At 33.8% G+C, this 27,503-nt stretch overlaps 3 protein-coding genes across 8 annotated transcripts in view; 1 reads left to right on the top strand and 2 right to left on the bottom strand.

Annotated features, from left to right (window-relative positions):
• Positions 1–6,556, top strand: part of fam162a (family with sequence similarity 162 member A) — a 7,452-nt gene extending 896 nt beyond the window's left edge. For both annotated transcript variants that reach the window (NM_001089343.2, NM_001430978.1), the window contains 4 exon segments: positions 3,526–3,609; positions 3,973–4,084; positions 6,020–6,128; positions 6,220–6,556. In NM_001089343.2, coding sequence (NP_001082812.2) covers positions 3,526–3,609; positions 3,973–4,084; positions 6,020–6,128; positions 6,220–6,333 — 419 coding nt within the window. In that variant the 3' untranslated portion in view covers positions 6,334–6,556.
• Positions 1–27,503, bottom strand: part of vipr1b (vasoactive intestinal peptide receptor 1b) — a 738,286-nt gene that overhangs the window by 218,492 nt on the left and 492,291 nt on the right. The gene's annotated exons all lie outside the window — the stretch shown is intronic.
• Positions 13,276–26,834, bottom strand: kpna1 (karyopherin alpha 1 (importin alpha 5)). Its single transcript, XM_087309526.1, has 14 exons — positions 26,687–26,834; positions 24,114–24,250; positions 23,424–23,537; positions 23,237–23,336; positions 23,052–23,146; positions 22,236–22,367; positions 20,755–20,843; positions 20,579–20,678; positions 19,470–19,633; positions 18,337–18,415; positions 18,113–18,238; positions 16,300–16,427; positions 16,021–16,196; positions 13,276–14,901 (listed from the first exon to the last, which is right to left on the bottom strand). The coding sequence occupies exons 1-14, from the start codon at positions 26,799–26,801 to the stop codon at positions 14,714–14,716; spliced, it is 1,743 nt and encodes a 580-aa protein (XP_087165652.1). The 5' UTR covers positions 26,802–26,834; the 3' UTR covers positions 13,276–14,713.

Consider the following 27,503-nt stretch of genomic DNA (forward strand, 5'->3'; position numbering starts at 1 on the left):
AATTTGACATTTTATTTTGACAAAAGTTCTTCGAAACATCAAAGTAGATGCTAGCATGTAATCTATTTATGTATTTATAAAATAACCTAATAATTATCTTATTTTGGTGTTCACATAAAATCACACTTATTGTATATATATAAAATAGTCCTATCCAGTTTTATTAATGGCTATTATTAATGTATTATTACAAATCTTATCTTAAATGTATATGATCTATGTCATGAGTAATAAAAATAAAAAAAAGAAATTAAATAAAAAAAGAAATTAAATAAAATGATGGAAGATTGTACACTTTTAGCATAGTAACTATGGTATTTTGCCAATGAGTGAGTGAGGTAATAGCTGTTGTGTGAATATTGCTTTTAAATAGTTAAGTATATGTTTTTATTATAGTTTTCCTGTTCAAATGAGACATCAAATCCTTAAAAGCTCTGTGAGAGAATTCTCAAAACAGAAGTTTATTATCCTCGTATGTAAAACAAACATTTTGGAATGCAGATGTTACAGGAAATAACATATTCGTCTTGCATAAACATACAGATCACCATGCTCAACACAACAGCCCAATAGGGAGAGTTCAGCTTTAAGAAAAGGGAAATGGTTTCATGATTTACTTGCATCGTGTTTTCAGAACTGTATATCTTTCCATCTTCATGCATGAAACAAAATAAAAGCTAAATATTGACACCCTCATCCTAATTTTATACAAAATATGAAAAATAAACTAAAATAAAAATGTCACTAAAATGATGAAAGAAATCTAATTAAAGAAAGTTATGCTGGTTTGAGGGTGAGTAAATGTTGACAGAAGGTTTGTTTTAGGTATACTTCACCCCAAAATAAAGAGAATGCCCACATTCAGGTTCTGCCAGACTAGGTATATGACAATATCTTTGTTGTTGGAATAATAGATTAATCTTTTTTTATCACAATATACAGTATGCAATTAAACTAACTATTATTAACTAGCAATCTTTTGAAACTAAAATAACTTTACTACTTTATTGTATATTCTATATTTAGCCCTTAACATTGACAATAGACATTTGTTACAGAAGCTATGACCTTAAAGTTTGTTTCTTAAAACAAAATTGAACTTAGTTATCAGCTCCAATAAATACATTCTGACTGAAATTTAGGGCTGCACGATTAATCGAAAAAAGATCACAAGCTCCACACAATATTAAGCAAGCATTTCTAGGATTCAGCCAATGATATTTTCAAGTTCAGGAGTCAAGCATAAAGGCGGTCGCACAAGTCTTCACATTTTTTTTACATACTGTATTCATAAGGTATAATCCACCCAAAAATGTCATCTCTGTCTTCATGTAATGATGCCCGCGTCTATTTTAGTGAACAGAGCCTTCATAGGCTGTGAATAACAGGCTAAAATAACGTGTAGTTGTTACACAAAGCAATCGTGGTGAGCAACGCGGGAAGTATGATTTGCATGTCTGTTTTTTTTCCTCAAAGTAATGGCAGCCATGACATAAACCGCACTCGGCAGTAAAAGAGAAACTGAAAGTGCAAACATCATTTAAATGATCATATGGCATTTTAGAGTTATGATTAGGGCAAGCATTTGATATGTTTTTTCTTTCATAGCGAACCCAGAGTGTTGTGCATGAAAAAAATGTTTAACAGTGTCATTATAACTACTCTAGCCTATATAATGAATATAATGTAAGAGGAAATCTGATAATGACAAATGTCTCATTTTACCAGTGAAAAAAAGGTCTAATAATGGTGTCAATGACAGATTGCAAGCATGTCTCGAACACAATAATCCAACTTCAGTATTATGAATAGCTGTATTATGACGTAACTTTACTGTACATTAATGACCAGGACATATTGAAAGTCTGTTCAAGTCCACCATTCTAAGTCTGTACAACATGTAGCATTTTAACCAACAGTAGACCTACACATAAGCCTAATATTATTAGTGTTGTATTACCATATGTTTGGGAAATAACAGTAATAATTGGCTACTCATATTAACCTTTTTTTACATCTACAGAATTGTGAGAAAATCGTGATCTTAGTTTTAAATTAAAGCATAACTCTCATTTTAGCCAGAATCGTGCAGCCCTACTTGTATTGTATTTACCTACCGACTACGTATTTTATAAACATTAACTAAGAAATCAACATCAGCTGAAATTACTAAATCGTTTTCATCATCAGTTTAGTTAATTAACTAATGTTATCAAATAGAGCGTTGTTGTAAAGTGTTAACAAACAATAGCCTAATTTAAAAAATCTGACCATTTCAATCAATATTTCAGGCCATGTAATAGTCTAAGTTGACGTAGTTTCCTAAGTTGTGTTTAAAATAAAAAGCTTGTTAAGTCTTGAAGTGCTTAGTTCTGCTTCGATTAACACCACTGCCAATAAAGCAATCAGGATAATCCAAGCTATAAAAGTTTTTATAATAACTATTGACAGTGCCAAAAAATCATTCATGATCATTATCAGCATATTGCATTTTTGAATATCAGCACATACGTTGTTTGTTTTTCTTTAGTTGACACTGTTGTTAACCAATTGACTTCAGTAGTAGGTAAAAACAATACTGTGTCAATTCACAATTCTGTGTCAAGTCAATTCGCCCTTCACACAGTGATACCGGTAAATATCTGAAAAATTTCTGGAATGACTTTAAATTGAATTTAAATTAAAACAGTGCTGTTCACACAGGCAAGGACGTTCTGGAATTTTTCCGAAATAGACCATTTACACATTCATTCCAAAAACAGGTAAATTCTGACATCATTAACCAGAACTCTTTTTACATTACATTACATTACAAACTCTTTGGATGGATAAGTATTGTGAACAACTTCGATAAAAACATATAAAGGAACACTTTCACATGTCGAGATGTACATTATATGAGTGTATGCTGGCGCTCACCAGCTGCTTCACGTGCACATGCGTAAAGCAAATGAAGTAGATCTTGAAGGTAAACAAACAGCGGCTTATCATCAGCGTTTTATTGATATTTTTTTCCACAGTTTGCACTAAGAAGGAACATAGAAACATTATCTGACTAACATCTAGTAGCTAAATGTGTCTGGAAAAATATTCAAAAGCTTTTATTTTCATAAACAGCGAGGATGTGAATGCGTCTGAATGTTCTGATTGGCTGGAGTAGACATCTCACGCCAGCATGTACAAAGCGTGAATGCGCGCTTTCCGGTAATTTTTATTCTGCGTTCACACAAATTACTTGTAATGTTACAACTTCTCTTTCCGGAAAAATTGCAGGAACTAATTTATTGGTATTTTTAAAAAAGGCCTGTTTACACATGATCTCTTTCCAGAAAATTGCCTGTAATTTTCCAGAAAGGTCTGTATGTGGGGAAAGGGGCTAATTAGTGCTGTTAACTCTGACAACCAACATTGTTTATAATATCAGAAGAAAGTAATGTATATACATTTAGAACAATGTGAGTAAATGATGACAGAATGTTCATTTTAGGCCAGAATATCACTGTAAAGGTTGTTTTCCCCTAACAGGGCAGTGGAGGAGAGGTATGATGACCACAGGGAACAGAAGACTGTGTATCAAGCCTCAGGAAGGGCCATCTGCATCCCCTCAGAGTCAGTACTCCCAAAATACATTCACTTCTACCTGCCTGCATTGAAAGGTGCGGCATGTGAAATGACACAGCACTCGGCATGACTTAGCACTCGTTATGACATAGCAAGTCGATGTGACACAGCATTCGACATGAGAGAGCATGTTTTATTCCCTTGAAGGTCTAGAAATCAAAAAAAAATTCAAAACAAGCAAAAACATGTACGTAACACTCAACGGTGTAATTATAGCATGGATTGAGTCTAGATAAGTTCCTGTTTTGGTGGTTCTATGTGGATTATATTGCACTGGGAAGTTTATTTGTGTTCCCAATGGACTGGCTTTGCACTAACACCTTGTGTTTCTTTTCTCTTTGTTGGTTTTAGCACAACGGCCTGGTTTTAAACTACCAGGCTACCGGCCGTCAGATTGGGATAAGAAGATGTTGATGTGGTCAGGACGATTCAAAACCGTAGAGCAGATTCCAGAGTTTGTGTCGTAAGTGGACTCTTCCTGTTTACGTTAGGATAAACCCTCTGTTTTTAAATGTGCTACTGATTATGTTGTTGGTTTATAAGATCATGTGACTGAAGTTGTGCCTGCTTATTGGTGGGACACGAGAGACGTGTGCTGTAAGGTTGAAATGAGATTTACTCTGTGTACTGACAGGTAATTAGTGTAATTGATGGTATCTGGTGGGAGATCAAAGTGGGCTCTGTTTAGGATGGAAAACAGCAGGCACATCCTCTGTGACCCCTCGTACTGTATATATACATATACATCCCTTTTTGAAATTTTTTTATATTATACTATATATTTATATATTTTGGTGCATTTGAACAAAACAGATTTATTGAAAATATATATGTATTAAAGTAATATTTTAGTCACCAAACATCTTTAGAAACAGAAAGATAATACATTTAAATTATGTGAAATATTGGAAAAAAATATTACTAACTACAACATTTTATACATTTTTTGTTTCTCATAATTTCTTCTCTTTTTAAAAAATTTTATTTAAAAATTTTCGCTAACATTTTAATTTGGGCTACTAGTTTTTGTTTCATTATCTTAAGTTAATTTGTTAGATTAGCTCCAGATTTGGCTTCATAACTGACTAATCTAATGTATATACACATAATATTGTAAAGCTTCCTACAGAAAATACTAATTTAAAAGAGATTTGTGAGGGGTGTACACATGTATGCTGATCACTGCGTATTGATTAATAATCATAATCAAATGATCAGTAAATATTTGGACAATTCCAATAGAGAGCGTTGTTCCAATAATTCCAGTTGTTTTCTGTGCTATTATTTCCACTAATCATAAGGATTTTATTATTGTTATTTAATCATTTTATTGTTTTCTGTCAAAGTGAGTCAAACTTTATCATTCATGGGCATTTTGAAACTCTGTCATTGTTGTTACTGTATTTGTGGTGTGCAATTCACCTGATGATGCATTATACCTGATCCTAAAAGCATTTCCTCACTATCAATGATTTTTTGCATGATGTCTAAGAAAATTTATTTTAATTTTTATGTATTTTTAATTTTTTTATTTTACTCCTTTTAATTTACTATTGTTTCTGTTATTATTATTATTATTATTATTATTATTATTATTAAGCCATGCTGTGTATCATTATTTTATTATTTATTAGGGTGGAATTTTCTTGTTATGAAAGTATAAAAGGGAAAAGTGGAAAGTCTTTCACTATGTTAGTCATTTCAACCATTTTTGTTCTTTTCACATAATAAAAAAAACTTTAATTGTATTGTGAATTCTAAGGGCTGTATTGGATGTAAAACTATATAAACACCTTTTACCTCAAAATAATATCTAAAAACATCTTTGTAAACTGTCATCACAGGCAACAAAATAAAAAGAAAAGAAAAAAGAGGCTCTTTTGAACTGATTCTGTTTGATTAATCCAGAACCTATAACGCAACCAATGTAGCCATATTTGAGAAAAGATGACTCTTGTTTTATGACGTAAATCTCTGATACATACAGTGACCAGGGACACCTGATTCATTAAGATATGATTGCTACAAATCAGTCGTACAGTGAGTGACAGTTCAATATGACCACTATCGCCGCGTGTGACGCCGGATTACGAAAATGTTTAGGTGTAATAGCAGTTTGCCGCCAGGGGGCACAAAGGGATGGATTGCGAACATCAGAAATGTACAGTAGCTGTAAATATATATATTATTGTATATGGGAATCAAAAGTATAGTGTTGCCAGTGAAGTCAGATTCAAAAGCAAATGCACTTATGAACTGGTTTTGTTTAATTAGACAAAAACAATATAATGCAGCCAATATAGCTCTTATTTGAATAAAGACTCATATCAACCATTTCTGTGTAGTGAATCAGAACTTTTTGCACTATTTCTTATTTATGCTAATGCACTGTTTACAGATTCGAGATGATTGATGCTGCCAGGAACAGAGTGCGTGTGAAGGCCTGCTATATCATGATGGGACTGACCATCTTTGCGTGCTTAGTCATGATTGTCTCTGGCAAAAAGGTAATAAAGTGTTCTCTTGGATAAACTTAAACCATATTGCTTTGTTTAATTAATGCCTGTCATATCATTTAACCCTTAACTTCCTTAACAGGCTGTTAGTCGGAATGAAAGTCTGATCGCTATTAACATGGAGAAGAAGGCCAAATGGAGAGAGGATGCCCAGAGAGAGAAAGAGGAAAATGCCCTTGACGCTAAAGCCCAGTGAGATCCAACTGAGCTCCCAAAACCCATCATTCACAAAGCAACCATTTCTTTTAAGTAATGTCAAACGCCACACCGCAGGAACTCTGGTGGAGGTGGTACAGATATTCCTCCACACAGTTAACAGATTTTATAAAGTAGTGTATTAAATTAAATTGCGAGATTTCCTTTGTGTGCTTTTTGTAAATATATATTCGGAATAAATAGGGTTTCAGTTAAACATAAAACAGTGTAAGTGTTGCATTTCATTTGAATTCCACTTCAATGGCTTCTATTAAGCAGCATTTGAGTTGTTTGCTTTCATTTAAGGATATCTGACCTCAGCAGATTGAACAGAGGAAATGAGTCTGACAATATAATGGTAAGGTAGGCGGAGCCTCAAAGCCCACCTACCTATTATGCAATCACCTCTGACCAATGGGAGTTTGCAGGTGTTTACAGCCACAGAAAACTAGTCTGCGTCCTATATAGTATGCTTAAAACAGTAAGCGAGACCAGTAGTTTGTCTAAATTCATAGAATTTGTAAAACAGTTTGTGAGAAGTACCCCGATGACCTACTACTGACGAAATTCACCTATGATGCCCTGCAAAATAGTTCATAAATGAGAGTGAATCGATGCAACAGACATGGGTAGGTCACGTGATCATGACAGGGGCGACGTGTTTTCTGTTTTATTGGGGTATACATATTACATTTTAGTGACATATTAAGAACTGATAGTTGCTGGATTATCTTGTTGAATTGTTATTATAACTACACTTTTTGATGTACCAAAAATATTTCCTACCCTTTTGTCAAATTGCTTTATTTACTTGTGCATTTAAACAAAGTTTTATTACAGTTTTATAAATAATAAAAATACTTTGATTTATAAATTAGAACTTTAAATTCTTAGAATAAAGAAATGAAGAAACCTCGAAATGCCATGTAAAATGAGCGTTTTTCTCAGCCTCGTATATTTATGTTCAGTTATTTCACTTTAAAGGCAATGATAAGAACGTGTTTGTCACTATAAAAGCAAAATCATAGTCCACACACAGGAGTTGGAGAAAAATGCTCATTTTAGAAGAAAATATTAAATTGCATTTTGAGGTTTTTGCATCTAAACTCTTAAAATATTAAAATATACTTATTTTTAAAATACATTTTTTATCATCATTTTCTTTGGGAAATCTGTTAAAACTTGAATTAAATTAAAAACTGAAGCCTTTAGGCAAATAACAAACTGGCCAGCACATTCAACCTTCCTCAGTCAGAATTTGGCCATTTGAATAATAAGGTAATTCAAACATAAAAAAAAATAATCCAACTTTTGGTCTTTCATACCACCTGAATCTTCTTGGCTACCCGCCTGACTATTTAATTTAACTTAATACATGTTATGAAGAGAGGATTAATTAATAATATATTTTAATAGCAGTTAAATAATTAATAGCAATATATATATATATATATATATATATATATATATATATATATATATATATATATATATATATATATATATATATAAAAAAAACAACATTCATTCTTGGCGGGGCTGTGGGGGAATTGTATTCACTCATCCCCAGTCCCCACCAATGTTAAGTGGAAACCTACGTCCTTGGATCATGATAAAATGGCGGATGTAGTATGTCAGGGCTCGACAGTGCGACTAAAAAAAGATGTGTGCAAACTGGAAAATTTATTTAGTTGCATGTGCAAATTTTCATTTATTTTTTAATGAGCTTGATTGATGACTTCATTCTCTCGGCCACAGTAAAACAACACGCTCTTCACTCTTATGGTATGATACAGTTGATCCCAGTCCTGCTGTGAACCGCTAGCTAAACTTCATACAGCTTTAATTATAAATTATTATTAAATACCAATTAAGCTATTGTTGCAGTAAAATAAAGCCTATTTTACTTATTGTATTCAAATGAGTGAAACTGCTTTGCTTTTAACGATCTCCTCATGATATTTATTAGGCAAAAACCTATTTAATTTTTATATTTTCACTGCACTCCTAAAATTCTTTAATGTGCTCCTAAATTTTTCAACTTGGAAGCGCATGTGCTTCTTCTGAAAAAAGTAAGCGTCAAACCCTGTATGTCCAAGTTTCATTCATACTGTATAGAACACCCTTTTCTAATGGCTGAATAGTTTATTTAAATTCAAATGCAGCACCTACTGAGTAGCAGGCGGTTTCAGGCACGGCCGTAGTTTTGTTTTCTCCTCAAATAACCTCACACCAGTTTGTTCTTTTATTCCAGTTTAATTATCTTGGGGGCCTTTAGTCTTACTGTGAACTGTTTTGTTTTTACGTCTAAAATTTAGTAGTTGGAAAATTATTTGAGTAATTGATTCTGCAATTTTCCAAATGCAGCGCTACTCTTTACTTTTAAACTGTAGATGGCGCTAGATTTTTAATTGTACATTTAAATGCTCGCAAGGATAGTGCTTGTGGGTTCGGCAGGTCATGCAAGTTGACATTTATGTAATTCAAAATATATCTTTATCTTTATTTGCTTAAACGAAGTAGAATCAATTTCTCAGACAATTTTTCCCACTGCTGTAGTTACAATGCTAAAACTACAGGATTACATTATAATATGGATACGCATTTTGGAAAACGTTTTTATTGATTAGTTTTGGAAATTTTTTAATGGACTCCTTGGGTTGCTTTTTTTACGTGTATTTTTACGTCATTATAATTTAAGTGTTAGGTTTAATTTTTTGCAAATTTTAATAAATATTGAATGATTATTATGTTATTATTATTACAGTATAATAACAATCAAAAATGAAGTTTCACAAACTAATTTCGAGAGGAGCTCATGATATGATTGACTGCAGCTGGCCACTCATCCACACTCATTAGCTAGCCAATCGGATTGATCCAAACTCACTATAAGTAACCTAGCTAAGAACTACTCCCTTATCTTCGTTTTCCGAACAAACCCCCCATCCACCCCTTCTCCTCCTTTCCTCTTTTGCCGAGGGGAGCTCTCGAGAACACCTGACCTCGTACTCCCCTCACATGCTTTATGTACTGGCTGGAACCCTGAGCTCAACTATCTCAGAGCTCAGGGTTCTCTCCCGGGACAGCATGCCAAACCTGCTAACTTGCTAACAAGTTGTCAAACAGTATCTAAGTGCGAACTCTTGAAATATAGCTTTAAACATCTGTCTACATTTAAAATAATGGCAGATTTAACACCATAACTGTAACAGAGTAACAATATTGTTGGTGATCATGTTTGACTGATAAATGATAAAAAGGTCAACCACCAATCAGAATCCATCCTGCTTCAAAGAGTATTAAAAATGGAATCAACAAACTTGTAAAATTATCAATATAATGCTTCTGTTTTGCTGTTAATGCACTTATCATTATACTGTACTAATTGTTTATGGCATGACCAGACCATTTCTAACCTTTTTAGTCAAAATAGTATATCATTTTATCAGCTATCACACATTTAGTGTCTTATAATAATTACACTTTTAAAAAGTGACTGGCAAATACAGAGTAAAATAAACTAATTAATTCTGGCAAGAACTGATGAAGTGAAATGCCATAGATGCAGTTTGGATAAAACCTATCTGCTAAAACGACAAATGCAAATACCATGTATAATTTTTGCAATGGCACATCCCTGCACTATTCCCTAAATTGTCATGCTTGGTTTAAATGACCCAGCTTGCTTACAACAGCGCTGAATGACGTAGGTGGATTGTTCATAATAGTAAACATGTAATAAATGTATTTTGTGAATGAAGCAGTGTGGGATGAGCTTTTCTAGAGTGTTCACAGTTCATTTAGTAAGTTAGTACCTAAAGAAAATGATGCAGTTGGTCCTGGTTCACATGGTGGTCACGAGGGCTGCTTGATATTGGAAAAATCTGGCAGTGCAATATTTTGTTTTGCCCAATATATATTGCAATATGAATATAATTTCACCATTTGACTTGACTAGCTGTACTTGGAAAGATTTCATTAAATTAAATCGACTGAGAAGATCAGTCTGTCTTTTTCTATGCTGCATAAAATATAATTAAGTACAAGCAAAAATAAATAAACTGCTTTGTGGTTTTCTGGGGAATTGAACAAGATTGAACAATTTAATGTAACATATCATGGTCATAAATAATAAAAAACTAATTTAATAATATCTTTGTTTTTTACTTTTTAATAAATCGTAACTATTGCAGATTCAAACATATCAATGCTTAAATGATATATTGTTCAGCCCTAGTGGTCACACTATCACTTAACATCTAAAACATGGCTGTGCGGTGCATTAAATGAGACTAATAAATTAATAAATAGCATTTTCAGCTGAAACTTGTGAAAACCTTTTAAAATGTGTAAAGGAGTCAAAATAGCATTAAGAATCAGCAGATCTGCTGATAGTGACGCATTTTTTATGCCTGATGTAACCTCTAAGGGGCAACATCATGACTATGAAGAAAAAAGAAGAGGAATGCTTGAGCATTCTGTCCTTTCTGTGGTCACATCTTGTGACATTGCATCCTGTTTTAGTGCCATGTTCCATTCATACATTGAGAATAATGAAGTAGATTAGAGCTGGGGCGAAAAACTGTTCTACCTTAGTTTTGATATTTTCAAAATAAATCGATATTTTCTCTTGAAACGATTCCGAGTTTAGTTTTTAAAAGCAGATGGCTCAATATGAACACTTGTAATTCACTTAAACCTTTCCTAACTTTATTATTTAAATAAGGAATTAGGTTCAAGTGGAGTTTGGTTTTGTAAATCTTACAGTGCCATTTACTGTTAAAAACAGCTCACAATAGATTTAAGAGAGAATAAGGTTTCATTCATTCATTTTCTTTTCGGTTTAGTCCCTTTATTTGTCATAGTGGAATGAACCGCCAACTTATCCAGTATTTGATTTATGCAGCAGATGCCCTTTCAGCCACAACCCATCACTGGGAAACACCCATACACTCATTTACACAAATACACTATGGCCAATTTAGTTTATTCAATTCACCTATAGTGTATGTCTTTGGACTGTGGGGGAAACTGGAGCACCCAGAGGAAACCCACAAGAGTGAACACAGGGAAAACAAACTAGGACTACAATGCTAACTAGGATTGGGCGAGATGGCAAAAATGCTATCTCGATAATTATTGTCCATGTTGAACGATAATGATATATATTTCGATACAAGTTGTTAATGCTTACAGATTTAAAAGAGTACCCCAACAATGACTGAAGCCACAAAAATTAGAGGATCCATTAAATGGCATAACGAATTACTTTCAGCCGATTTGGTACATTGAAAATTTGGTACATCTCTAATATCAACACACTTTTAGATTCCCATTGTTGCACATTTCTGCTGTGTGATTAGCTCTTAGATCAATATAAATTAAAAAAAAAAAAGTCCAGAGCTTATCATTATTGACATGAATTTGATCGTGATTCAATATAATATCGTTTATCAGGCCAGCCCTAATGCAAAAACTCCTCACAGAAATGCCAACTGACCTAGCCAGGGCTCTAACCAGCGACCCTCTCGCTGTGAGGCAACAGCGATACCAACTGAACCACTGTGTCACCCGAATAGCGATGCATTTTTTAAAATTAATCACAAAATCAATCAATCTAAGTAGGGCTGGGCGATTTGGCCTAAAATCAAAATCTCGATTAATTGAACATTTTGACTGGATTACGATTAATGAACGATTATTTTATTTATATATTTTATTTTCATAGTTTACTGACAAGTTTTGTACAGTAAATATGCTCACAAATTAATTTTGAATGTTGGGTGCATTACTTGATTTTAAAATAACTGAATCAACGCTAAACAACTGAAATTAAAACGCATTGCCTAAAATCAGGCTCTCTGCACCGCCCACCATAGTCACGCTACCAAATCAACCAATCACAAAGCTTGCGCTGCTCGTTGTTGTGACGAATAGGAATTTTTTTTTACTGGTGCGCATGTATGCGAAGGCTGCACCAGACTTTACATGTGCCCATAGCAGAAATATAATATCAAAATAATATAAAAAGTTTAAACCATAATATAATAAGTGTAATTTAGCCTTGACAGAGCCGGGTCACGTGACTCCACATGGTAGAAAAAGTAATTGAAAAAAAATTGACCTGGAAAGTTTTGATTGATTATTATAGCTATTGAATTTCAATTACTTTTTAAATAATCGCCCAGCCCTAAATCTTAGCTTAAAAAAAAGATGGAGACTTTATTTCCGAGAATTTTTTTAGCAATTTCTGTTTAGTGCAATGCCTGTTTAGTGTGAATGTTAAGTTTATTAAAACGAATCGCACTAACAGAGCGTTTTAGATTGTTTTAACAGGTTATGCAGGAATCCTAAAGGAAATTTCAATACCTTTTTAAGCTTTTTAAAGACCTTCCCAGAGTATTTTAAGACCTCATCGCCACTTCAAGTTCTTATCAGTATCAACTCTTTAACTTAATAAACAGTTGTAGTTAAATAAATCAATGGAGCACAACCATGCAACAGAATACAGATACGCTTGGAAGAATAAATTACGCAGTTGTTTTCAGAGACAGGCTTCAGCCACTATTTAAACTAATCTTTCTACAACCAGGAGATCGCAAACTTACATTTTCCCAAGCGTCACATCATCTTCTCATGTTTGTCGCAAATTACGACCCGAACCAATCGTCTGGATCGAGAAAAATAAATATATTTATGCCGTTTTGGAGTCAAACACTTTGGACAACGCTTAAACAAAATTTAGACCTCGTAAAAAACATGATTAAGACTTTTTAACACCTTTTAAGGGTCGTAATTTTCTCATAATTGATTTATCAACTTTTAATACTTTCTAAGACCCTTCGGACAACCTATTTAATTAAACTAAACCAGCCACGTGTGACCGCTCCCTTAAAACCACAGACAGACGTCCAATTAAATCAATGGACCACCACCACGCTTCATGAAACAGCATTTATGCAAATGGCGTAACAGAGAACAGTTACACAACCTCAATACGACAGCAGTATTGAACACAAAAGAGCTGGTCATCTCTTGGGAAGAATCTGACATTGAAATAAGAAAAATAAAACGCAAGTAAACAATCATATCTTGAGCTAATACCCAGTCAAATTTGACGATTAAATTTTGTTGATAAAATTGTTCAGTCTTCGTGAAAGTCCATTTGTTTGTCATTTTCAATAAGGATTATGGCACCTTCGGTATTAAGAGATTCTAACCATCGCGGAAATACAATAAAATCAAACAGAAAAACAAACCAGAGCAAGTTGCTGCTCTGTACTTTTCCTTATATACCTCTAGTCACTGGTGTGTCTGAATGTGTGTGCATTTAGCATGATTAGACATTAATATTAATGTTTGTCACACACACACACTTGTTGGGAAGCGAAAGCCTTTCAGTTTGTTAACATATGGTGGAAGCTTGGAAGGGTTGGTTTTTCTCAGCACTCTTGAATACTTAGTGTTTTCTGTAAATACATCCTCTGCATCCTGAGAAGTATTTTCGAGGGGCCTAAAACTGACTACAGAGGCTCGAATCGAAACAAACGGTGTCTGTTCTGAACGTAAAGTGCCGATGAAGATGATGCTCGAGTGAAATTGTACTTTTGAAGTATCAAATGGTAAAATGCACAGGATCCAGAACCTGTCTTTTTTTGTCTGTCCAGCAGTCTCAGTGAGTGGCAAGACTCCATCTCCCAGAATTCCAAAGGTGCAAATTGTGTGTAACCCTAAAAGGAGAGGCAGAGCCTGTAATGTTCAGTCATTGTCGGAATGCACGTTCAATGCATGTCAAAAAAGCACTTTCTGACTGGAATCACCATTCAGAAATCGCAGACCAAACCCTTCAAGTCCGTCTTTGAGTTGTCTGGGTCAAATGAGAAGGTCCTTCGTTGGGCGTCCTTCAATCTCACTTTTTTCAGGGGGGGGGGATTTTGGAGACATGCAAACACAGTCACACGGTCAGTCCAGTGTTTGAAATCAGATGAAAAAACAGATCCCTTGTCGGAGTCAATATTGCAGTCACATCAAACAAGCTGTGCTTTCCCAGCTTTCCTCAACTTCATTGCTGGATGCAGTTTTCCTGAATCGGGACTGATGGGATATGCGTGCTTTGAAGGTCTAAATGAAGGAAGTGGGATATTGAAGTCTACTAAATCACATTTTCTGCATGTGGCCATCAATCTGGACTGGGCCAATGACACCAGGGAAGTAGGACAAGAGGGAGGAAATGGGTTGACCGGCAACACACGCTCTTGTAAAATCACACTCTACTTGAAATGTTCGTTTGTTGAATCCTTCGCTCTCTTGGGTCAGGGGGGCGTCTCACACCCTCCAGGGTGGATTGCTTGGAAAAGAAATGGGGGTGAAGGACAGTGTTAAAGTTGGAAACCCTCCATGGGAGCCTCGCACTGCTGGAAGAGGAACTGCTGCTGCTGGAGGTCGACAGCAGGTGCCAGGGACGGATCTTCATCATCGGTGCTGAAGTAGCGCTCGATCAGGTCGAAAGCCTTCTGGTAGATCTCCTGGTTCTCGTGGCCCTGGAGAAACTCCAGCTTGTCTAAGCCTGATAAAAAAAACAAGTGCAAAATGCCCATTGTCATTTCAGGTCAGATTTATTCTATTTTCATTTTAGTTGATGAAAATATTTTTGTTGACAAGAAAGCGCTAAATAGTAATAATAAAAAAATATATGTAAAATCATTCAATCATTCTTAATTGCTTTTATATTCTTCATAAGCTTCATAAGCTTCTAACTTTACTGTTACTTAACAATTATTACGATTATCTGATGTAATCTACTATGAAACAGTGAATTATCAATTCATTCATTCTAAATTTATTCACAGGGCATATTTAACTGCATTCACCATAACACTGATTTATCATCACATCCTTATTGTAAGTTTTGTAAACCAGGATGCACAGACACTCTGTTACATAATCCTGCTCAGTAATTGTTGAATAACAATTCTCAATTTCCCCTAATCACAAAGAACCGGATATTCTGGTTAGCTGCTTCAACTGCTACAAACAAACTGATAGTACAGAGAAGGAAATGTCCCTCACAACTTCTCTATTAAGCACTGATTATTATTACCACTGTCATCAGGGGTAGTAGTTAAAAATAAATATATTCTTCTGGTTACTGTAGTGTTTTACATTTTATTAATAATAAAAAAACTAAATTGCAAAAAAATGAATCGCTCAGGCCTACTATTAAATGTACTCTATAAAGTATGGCATTATACACAACAAAACTCAAGTATACTTTGGTAAAGAAAACACTGTATCAGGATTGAGAGCACAAAAGGTTTGAGAGCCACTATTTTTGACCAAAGTAATATTACAGTATAATATTAGAGATTTTGAACTAAACCACTACGGACAGAAGCATCTCGCTATATTTTTGTTTGGAAAGCATGGCCATGTCCACTATCTCAAAGTCATACATTTTAAGTGTATTAAGGGTTTTGTTTATAATTTAGACAAGTGCCGGTCAGGATACTTTACTATGTGGTTTAGTTATATATATATATATATATATATATATATATATATATATATATATATATATATATATATATTCAGCTTTCATGCGATGAATAAATCTTAATTTTAAGACAATTAACACTTATAACTGGTTTTGTGTTGTCCTGGGTCACAAATGGGGTAGTGAACATACCATATGCCTCCTCGATGAGGGCGCAGTAGGGGTTGATACCTCCTCCTCTTTTAGCTTCCAGCTCACCCAGTCGCAGGATGTTCTCCAAGCCATTTAGTGCCACCTGTACAATCTTTGAGTCCATCAGCGTCAGGAGGTCACATAAGGGCTTAATGCACCCAAGCTCAACAAGATGCCTGGGGAGAACAGCGAAGCATTGAAATCTACAGTCGCCTTCTTTGCTGGTGGAGAAAGTGATTAGATTAGAAGTAGCCAGGTTTAACTGGTGTTCTGCATCACCTGATTTGTTCTGCAGATCCTCCAGATGTGGCATTCGTGATTGCCCATGCTGCCTCCTTCCTAGTACGAAACTCAGCTACTTGCAGAATACTTATTAATGGGGGGAACAAGTCTGCGTCAATCACCATCTACAGGTTACAGAGACCAAAAGAAAGAGTGGGAGAGAAAAACAAACATTTTTAGACATGAAGACTGTTTGAGTAGTTGCAAAACAGGGAGAGGAAATTGTTACAATGATGTATTTTATGCTTAAAGTATGTGCAATACTTATTTAGATATACTTTGCAGTGTCCTTTCCGATTACACTTTACTTGAAGGGGTCTGTCATTAAACCTTTATAATCATGACATGACACTGACATGAATCATGACATGAAATCATTAATTGATTTCCCTTATTTATCAGTGGTTACCACAGCGGAATGAAGTGCCAACTATTCCAGCATATGTTTTACGCAGTGGATGCTCTTCCAGTGGTAACAACAGTACAGGAAAAGACATGACACACCTGAATACGATTTTTTGCATGCTTATAACATCCATCATTAAGTGTCATCACTCAGTTAAGACATTTTAAATGCAAAGATGACATTGTTTGTTATGAAAACATGACATAAATAGATTTTACTTTTTTCAACTTGTTTTTGTCTTTGTAATGACAACTGAACATCACCAAGACCACAAAATGTGTCATAAATCTGTTATAAACATGATTGTCACGAAGCCATTATAAATACGAATATCATAACACCATTATTCATATATTTATTGACCTCAACTAGTCGCACAAGCTAAATATGTCATTAAATATAAAGAGAGAGTAATAGAGTAATAACACTTTTAATAAGACAGGTTAATGACAAACACAGATTGTTCCACTGAAAATGTAATCAGAAAACTTTTCATGACAATAATAATAAAGCCTCATGACAATCATGTTTATTACAGATTTATGACAAGTAATGCTGTCTTGGTAATGTCAAGTTGTGACAAATGACAAAGATGAAGACTGGTTGTGAAGTATTTATGTCAAGTAATAATGTCATCTTTGCATTTAAAATGACATTATTGAGCAAATGACACTTAATAACAGTTGTCACGTCATGATTAAAAAGGTTTCACGACAGTCTTATGAACTCTCTTAGTAAAGTGTTACTCAATATCGAACCGAATATTTATCAGTTATACAAATCTCCAGCTTTGAACCAGTCAAAGGCAGACAGACAGCATGTATGAGATAGATTGTGTGCGTGTGTGTGTGTGTGCATGAATGATACGGGCATAATTAATAGCTCATAGTAACATATGTTAGCTACATCTAATATTTCGAAGCATATTGATCAAAACTGACTGAAATTTCTTGTGCATTAAACAAATGTATTGAACAACTTTCAGCCAATCGGAATCAATGATTTTAACAGACCATGGATTAGGCAAGTTATTGTATAACAATGGTTTTTCTGTAGACAATTGAAAAAAATATATGGCTTAAAAGAAAAAAAAAAAAATCAAAGGGGGGCTAATAATTATGACTAACTGTATATTGTTGATAATAACTTAGTACAGTGTTGGGTAATTTGTTTATATTACTACAGAAGTTATTGTTATATTATAACAGCAACTATAAAATGAGCAAAATGTGTTTATGCAAGCACTTTACTATAGAATGATTAAAAACCACTGTAGAATTTATAAGTCCATTAGTACTTAATAATCCTATTACTAAAGAGTTACTAAAAGCCCCTGTAAACAACAGGTCAACAAACAAGAAGTTTATATTTGATGAGGTAAATTTTAGAGTTGACATTCAGTACCTGTATTTGTGCACGATTGCCAGCTGTGATATTGGAGATGGTCCAACATGCTTCTTTTTTAATGGACTCTTTGGGGCTACTCAGCAAGTGAAGAAGACTTTGCAGGGCAGAGCAGTTAAGAATCACCTGCTCATGAGAAAACAATCAATGTAACATCTGAAAACATACAATCCTTACAGCGGACATACAAAACATACAGCTGAAGATTAAAAACAAATAACTACCTGAGTCTGTAGGTCATCTCCTGTCACTATGTTCCCCACGGCTCTTAGAGCAGGAGACACCACCTTATATTCTGCATGTCTGGAACACATACAAATCTCATTTTAAAAACTGATGATTTTTTTTATGCAACATGAAGTAAAAACAAAAAAATGCAAAAACAAAAAGCCCTAATAAAAAAGTAAAGGCAATTGTGTGTGATGTCATAAGGGTTGCCAGGTCTAGAGTTTTCCCACAGAACTGGGCTACTTTTAACTGCAGGTTGTTTTTATTTTGTTTTAAATATTTAACATTCATTAAATTGATATGGTTTCATTAAAATATTTTACTCTTAACAAACTAATATTTTATCACTAATAAAAACTGTGTTAAGATGATGAAACACTATGGACACCAGAGGAGACTCCATTAGCTGCTGTTCTCATTTCCATGGTCACAAATCTGCACGACTATCCCAGATTGCTGCTAATATACAGAAATCTACAGAGGAAAGTCTGCCAATTTGCCATTTCATTAATATGTTTAGTTTTGATCTTTAAAAAAATTTAATTAATAATTATTTTCACAATCTTAGAAATCCCTTCTGACAGAGTTGCATTACATTTTCACCTGGACGGAACACAGCAGTCATACAAACGACATAATGCTAGCTGTGCACAGTGTGCAGTCAATCATAAAGTAAGATTATTTCTAAATACTAATATACAAAGAAGAAACCTATTACAGTATAACACGTATAGTGATGCAAAATAAGTATCTTGCAAATGGACAGTGCTTTATTTCCAGTTTTTGGTATTATTGGGCTATTTTGAAAAAATCTAATTTTCTGGGGATCATTTCCCCAGTTCAGTTCACTGAGGTTAAACCTAACTGGAAGGTCAAATTGTGGAGCTGATCCAAACATATCTTACATTATATAACTAATATCAGATAACTTATTAAATGTGGCTTTCTCGCTGTTTTATTTTTTGTTAATGTTTTTTTGCTAATTAGAGGAAACTGGTAAGGACATACATGATGTAAAGTATAATGCTGATCAGGGTTTTTCAAGCTTCTTAAAATGAAAAAACTTTGTAATGAGTTTATCAGGGGCTTAAGCTATTCATCATTCTTCCAATCTGTTTTGATGTCTTACAGCAGCAGCTCCACTAGTCTGCGACAGACTCCTGAGTCAATAACAGCCTGGATCTTCTCATTGGGACCATCAGACAGATAAGAAAGAGCCCAGCATGCATCAGCCAGAATATCAGTATCATTCACAAACAGCAGCCAGGACAGAACACTGAGACACGGTGACACCTGCATAAAAAAAACAAATACAACTTAGATTGCACTTTAAGGTTAAGAGTGTGGATATTTTTTTTATAAAATAAGTAAATAAATATCTGAATTTATTTTTGTTCATTGTAGTTTAATTCATGGCACTGCATCAAACAAAATATAAAAGTTTTGGTTCCATACTTTAAAAAATAATGATTAAGCATAATTATTGATAACATGTTTCAGTAATCACAACACCCTCAAGCAACACCATGAATAGGAGTTAACAATGGCCATTTTATTTACTTGTCTGTCATTTAGCAGCAGGCACTTCTCATCTATCATGCCCTCCTTATTCACATCTAATCATCTGGCAGATAATAAATTTTAAGAAATGTTTCACTGTTTTGTACAAAAACAATAATTAAGTTGCATAAACTCTACAGACAAGCTTCTAGTTTTTAATAATTGATGTGCTTTTGGTTAAATGTTTCTAGCTACAGATGTAATGCAACTGTTGTTTGTGTGTTATCCTTTCCTAACAAGATGCTCAACCACTGTCAATGCCAATATAAACCAATACACATTACTGTTCATAAGTTTAGGGATAGTATGATCCATTTATTTAAAATTATATAAAAATACATTGAAATTGTCTAACAGTTTTGTTACATTTGTGTTAGAATAAAATAATTGTTTTGCTTTTAATGTTTTAAATCGAATTTTTTATATTTATAACAATGCTACATTTTCAGCAGCCATTATTCCACTTTGCAATGTCACGTGATCTTTCAGAAATCAATAATATATGTTGACATAATGTTGAACGAATATTCTCACTGTTGAAAACAATGCTGCTTAATATTTTTGTGGAAACCATGATACATTATTAAGGAAGCATTTATTTTAAATTTGCAAACTAGTTGTGCATTGTTTAAAAAAATGTATTGTACAGATCTATTAAGATCAAAACAAGACTTTTACCTTGGCAAAATCCGGTGGTGGATTTTTCCCTCTGCACAGGTTAGACAGAGCCCAGACTGCGTTTCTCATCATAGTCAGGCGATTTTGTTTGGCCAATAACCTGCAATAAAAATCAGCACAATCAGAACAGCCATTCAAAGATATGGGTGCTCTAAAAAAAAGATAGTATCACTTACTGTACTAGAGAGGGCAAAATATTGCAGTCCAGAACATAGTCCCTGCATTCAGTGCTGTCACCGGCGATATTACCTAAAGCCCACACTGCCTGCAAAGAAAAACACAATCACAAACTTACATAGGTCCTATGAATTCTCAATATACAAAAAAGCTTGGAACAGACTGAACATTTCATTTGCAGCTAAATATTTTATTTTTATTAATTTTAAAGTATAAATGCAGTGATGATTTTCTAAAATGAATTAAGTTGAATTCAAGTTTATTTGTATAGTCAGGGTTCATACACATTTTAACTACTAAAATTCCAGGACTTTTTCATGAAGTTTCCAAAACATTCAGGTAAATATTTATGACCTACTGTCATGAAATACACATGGTAAATAAGACAAAACACACATTCAAATTTATTACACCATATCAAGAAATGTGTGACAATCTATGTAATATGTTTATTTTTATATTAGTGAAACAGTTTTTAGAAAATATCTTGATGTCTGTATGAAAATTATCTTTTGGAGAAATCTCCGTGATTTTTCCAAAACATTTTGGGTTTATTAATTTTCCTGGACCTGGAAAATGACCTGACAAAATTCCATGACTTTTTCAGGTTTTCCAGGATCGTATGGACACTGTATAGTGCTTTTCACAATAATCATTATTTCAAAGCAGCATTACAAAAGGTGTATGTTATTGCATAATAATCAAAATCAGAAAAGTTAAGGTTAATAGTTACCATAACTTTATTAGTTGCTGATTACTTAAATTAACTAGTAACTAATAACTTTTAACAGATATAAGATATGCTTATATATAAGCATAGTTAACCTGCAGTTATATAGTATATAGTAAATGAATAAATTGCTTTTGTCTCCAACAGATGAATCACGACTAGGTTTTCTTTTATAGGATTTTTATTGTAACATGTTTGAGTATTTCGGGCTTGTATGTAAAAACCTAGGGCTGGGTGATTAAAGAAAGATTTCATGAGCATTTTGTCAGTAAAGCTGCTTCTGCAAAACCTCCAGGACGATTTCTTTCAGATGGAGCAGCATTCCCTACACCAAGTTGTAGTTCATTGACAAGAAATTGAATAAACCTTATAAAAATGACATTAAGATAATCGTTCTGCTGTTTGTGTAGCTTTTCGGTGAACTACAGCTCTGTATAGTAAATGCGGCACAGAAAAATTCTATATATAATAATGCCTTTTATTGTACTCCAAATACACTTTATAACAGTCGAGTGTTTGAAATAAATTATTTTGTGAGATGATTTCATAGTTGTGTGTTAACTAGTCATGCTGATTCAAAGCAGTTAAATTTTGAGGTTAAAATTAAAACCTATGAGGATTTTCTGGTTTCTTCATCGGGGGTGTTTGGAGAATCTGTGAGAGCGCCCTTATAAGATATGCAATTTAATTTCATTTAATTGCCCAGCCCTATAAAGTCCCTTGTAAATGTCTATAGTACGAGATGCTTACTTGCTCCTGTACATCTTCAAAATCTGAGCAGAGCATCTCAATGAAAATGGGCACTGCCCCAGCCTGGATGACCACACGCGTCTGGTGGGATGTTCCTGAGGCGATGTTAGTCAGAACCCATGCTGCTTCAAACTGCACACAAAGACAAGACGTCTGTCACCATTCTGCACAAAAATGTTCACTAATGCACCATTCAAGAGCTGATGGGATTAAATAAAGATTCAGAGAAGACTTGCAGAATATACACATTCCAGGAGTGTGAGCATGTGCTGGGAGAGACTCATGCTGGATGACTCACTGGCTCACTGCTGCGACTTGGGGTTTTCAGTCTAGCAGGTTTTTTCTTTCAATTTGTGAAACAAATCTTAATTTGATTCAGTGAATATAGATTTCACAATCAGCAAACACTATTTCAGATACATGTAATAAGAATTATGAAATATAGCAGGGCATTTTCAAAAATAGTAGGCCCCTTCATAATGAACATATAAACACGGAGATTCTAAATAGATCAAATAAATTCTACATACATTTAAAGATATGAAACCTCCCCTTCTCGTCAGCAATGAGTTTTTGACTTTTTTTACATGCTCTTGGAATGAAAACGATTCAGTTCACAAAACAAAAGTCAGAACAGTTCCAAAAAGTTTCAAAGAGTTTTTATTTTCTTTCTTAGGCTGCTGTCTTTTAATACCTTATATAAATAATTTGTCTCGTGTGTCTTTCTCTCTTGATGCAACACACTGTTTTAATATTTCCAAAGAAAAGAAATATAAAGATCTCTTGTGATTTTAATATTCCTTAAATATGCATCACCTGTAGTGTGCAGTTCTCTCTTCTTTTCAGGAACTCAACAAATCGCTCCACGACACCAGGGGTGGCAATAACCTCATCAATAGGGGGATTAGGCTCTAATGGAGGGTTACAAAGACAGAATTAGCATAATTTAGCACTAATTTGATTATGTAAATGCTTGAATTTTAGTCTTTGGGGTATTTCACCTTTAGATAAGAGCTTTCTGAAGCGCTGTGTTCCTATGAGCTGTTGTTCTGGAGAGCTGGAGAAGATCATCTGTATCATGTCTTCAGAAATAACACTTCCCTTTAACAATGGAAAAACAAAAAAAGGCAATTAATTTTTCATCAGTAAGTAAAAAGCTAAGACTAGCCTTCATTTTCGCTGTACTACCGTGATTTGGTCCATATTGTTGGCCTGTGATTCCAGGTATCCGCTGTCAGACATTCCATCATCTTCCAGTGCTCCATCCTCCTCCACTGTGGCCACATTTCTGCGCTTGAACAGCTATAAGAACGTTGAAACTTGTCAAAGTTGAAACTTTATCCCCAAAGCTTCTCTTAAGAGTACACTCTACTTGCAATTTTATTTAAATATATTTTATTTTTTAATATACATTTAAATTTTTTATTTACAATCAAGCACTCATGCATCTTCACGACTCTTCAAAATGAAAGCTTCAATTGATAAAATTGAAACAGAAATATTGTTGTCCAGTAGAATGTACTTTTCTAATAATAATAATAATAATTATTATTATTATAATAAAATATTTAAAAACATTAAATATAACAAAAATAAGATACAATATGATTTTATGCTAGCCCAGTATAATAGTTAATAGTGAATATAATACTTTACACTATATACAATACACTTTTATAAATTTTAATCAAACAAATTCAGATTGGTGAGAAACTTTTCTTCAAAAAGACAAAAAAAAACTTTTCATTAAATTGTCTCAAAGTTCATTCCATCCTTCCTATAAATGTAAGGCTAGTTTAATAATATCTTTATTAATAAAACCACAAGAGTCAAATAAAACAGAAAAACAAAAGTCACTCTTATCTCCACTTGACTTACTTGTTCATCTTTCTTTTGTTTTCGAAGTTGCAGGCCTTCTTCCTCCCTCCTCCTCCTCATCTCATCTGTGTTAAGCGATTTGTTTTTATAGCTTTTGAGACGTGCATTGTCCTTCCCCTGACTCATGATGTTGTCTGCTGTAAAGAGACGATTAAAGCAAGATGAGCACAATAGAAAAATCACCAAGACTTATTAAAATACTTGCTTGATCTCTGCTAGATCACAGACCTCTTGAAAAGATCATTTAATGTCACTTGTTTCCATAGGCAGTGGAAACACACATAGACCACACAAATACACACATTTGTACATCCTGCATTAGTGACAAAACTAATCTGACAGCAACCTTACTGAAAGGTCCTGTTATGACATTTTAATATACCTTGTTAAATAACATTGAGAAAAGTAAACATTTTAAGAGAAACCTATCCAGAGATTAACTATTCACAATTAGGAACATAAGATGCATTTAGAAAATAAATACATTGAATTTTCTTTTAATTTCATTTCAAGTTTTTAGCTTTTTCTTCACATTACTTTTATATTATTGACAAATTATATATATATATATATATATATATATTACTAACTAGGGCTGCACAATATTGGAAAAATCTAACAATGCAATATTTTTTTGATTTTGCCATATAAATACAATTTTCCCAGATGACTTAATATCTTTATTTTTGTCAAGAATTTATAATGTTAGATCGATTGGGATGATTCTGTAGTGGGAGAGCATATAAACAGTTTCTGTATAAACAATTTCTGTAGTTGCATGTGCTGTGTTGTGAGTATTAATGATGAATTAATGTTTACTATTTGCATCTCTATAAAATCGAATAAACAATCTTTACATTTTTAGGGTACCTACCCAGACACATTTTTGTTTTGGTCTGTGCTATTTGCAGTGCATTTCTGTATATGCACTTGTGAGTATTTTTATTCATAACAATCTATTAATACAATCAACAAACTTCAATAAAAATAATCGTAGTTAAGGTCACAAATTGTGCAATTTCTTATAGCTAAATGTTTTTGAAGACATTATACAATCACAGGCACAAACAAAACATGTGCAAATGATACATTTTAATACAAACTACAACAACATTGCATATCCTGCGATATGACTATTGCGAATGATCACATTGCAATATTGATCGAAACGATATATTGTGCAGCCCTAATACTAACATTATTCTATTTTAAATTATTACAATTGTCTTGCTGATAAATCTGTAAAAAAGAAAGAAAAAAAGTTTGAAATGTAAATGAATTATTATTTTGTGCTTCACTGTAATCCTTAAATTGGGTTTTATTATGTCATTGAAAGATGCCCACAAAACCTTTTATTTCTAAATTTTATGCTAATATGGTGAAATCTGACAAACATACTTTATCAACAGAGTGATAAAATAAGACATTCAAAATCCCTTTTGCATATGCCAATAATATGAAACAAAAATTAACCAGTGCTCAAAATTGTATGTTTAAATTTAAGTACATCAGCCCATTTTGAGTTCGACAGTACCTTGCTTTAATATGAAACCTGAACATTTCAGACACCTAATGGATCATAAAACAATTAACAATATTGAGGAAGTATGGTGATATGTATTAATTATTATTCACTGGTTTAGCTATTTCTACCCTGTTCAACAGTGGTGCTTTGGCCCAATATCTTCAAACTATTTATGTTTCTTATTTATTAGTAGTAGTTGTGGCAATGTTTTCTATTTTAGGACTGCACTGTTATCCTTACATACAGTCTTCTAATACATCGTCAAAAGACTACTGCTTTAAATGTGTCTGACATGATTTCTGGCATGTAAACAGTTTGGTGTCTTCTTTAAATCATGGTAAAAATGTTTGTTAAGACTTTTTTTTTCTAAACTATATAAATTTTTTCTATTTATAAATTTAGTCTATGATTTTATTTAGTTTGTTTATCAGACGGTTTTCAACATGTCAGGCAAATTTCTAAATGCTTTGACACTATTTTTGATAAAAATATTTCATAAAAGATAAGGATTAAACGCAAAGCTTGAGCTAAACAACCACCACGGACGATAACATTTATTATTTATTTATCTCTAGCCAGTGTACCTGTGACATTTAGCCTCAAACTACTAAAAACAATATAAAACAGAGGCTGCATGGATCTGTCAGTGTGTTTTGGGCAGTGGCGCTAGAGCCCGCAGTGAAGAGGATCGACCCATCAAACCATCCACACCTAAAAACAGCCGCCAAACGCACCAATCTCACCGATCATCGCATCACAGAAGCGGAAACGATCGATTCAAGTTAACAAAATGTCATTTTTGCTCCACACGAGCTAGTGATCATCGACTGAAGAGCAGGTTTGTTAGTAATATCGTCTTAACAGCGGACTCGCCTCCCCCTCCCAGATCTGCGCAGCAGCCTCTGTTAGCTTATCTGCTAACCCAGCCAACAAGGTTGTCCGACTAACGCCTTTTATCTGTGTTTTAACATTATAATCTTTTGAATTCGACATCATGTAGACGGAATAAAACCAGACAGACACAAGTTATCCACACTGGCGTACTGACCTGTCAAAACGGCCTCGTTTATCCCTGCGTCGTTTAAGCTGCAACCGTTCAGCCTCCGCCGGTATAGTGACACTGCACATGCGCACTGTGAGAGGACATCGTGTGCGAAGCGCATGTCTGCTTCTCGGTGTTGCCAGTTCTGTGTAACAAACAGTGTTGCCATCTCCGCGCTTTGTAAGTAAACATTATAAGCTTATATAAATATATTTAAAAACAAATACATAGCTTATAATAAATTATCTATGTAGATACCTTGTATATCACATAACTCATTTTGTAGCATTCATACAAATCATAAAGCATATGCCAAAATAATTGGCAGTTCATTTCGCTGTGGTGACTCCTGATAAATCTATTATTATTATTATTTTTATGATTATTAATAATAATAATAATAATTGCTTTCGCCTCACAGCAAGAAGGTTGCTGGGTCGCTGGTTCAAGCCTTAGCTTGGTCAGTTGGTGTTTCTGTGTGGAGTTTGTATGTTCTCCCTGCGTTTGCGTGGGTTTCCTCCAGGTGCTCCAGTTTCCTCCACAGTCCAAAGACATGCGGTACAGATGAATTGGGTAGGTTAAGTTGTCCGCAGTGTATGAGTGTGTGTGTGTGTGTGTGTGTGAATGAGTGTGAGTATGTTTTTTTAAGCCAGAAAGAAAATGAATGATAATAATAATAATAAATTATATTATTAATAATAATAATTATTATAATAATAATATTTTATTATTATTATTAAGTACATTTATTTATACATATGAACGTCATTTTTATCTATTTATTTTCTATAGGCCAATCATATATAATTTAAATTGAATATCT

The sequence above is a fragment of the Danio rerio genome, chromosome 24 (assembly GCF_052040795.2).
Source record: "Danio rerio strain M-AB ecotype USA chromosome 24, GRCz13ab, whole genome shotgun sequence".
NCBI lineage: Eukaryota > Metazoa > Chordata > Actinopteri > Cypriniformes > Danionidae > Danio > Danio rerio.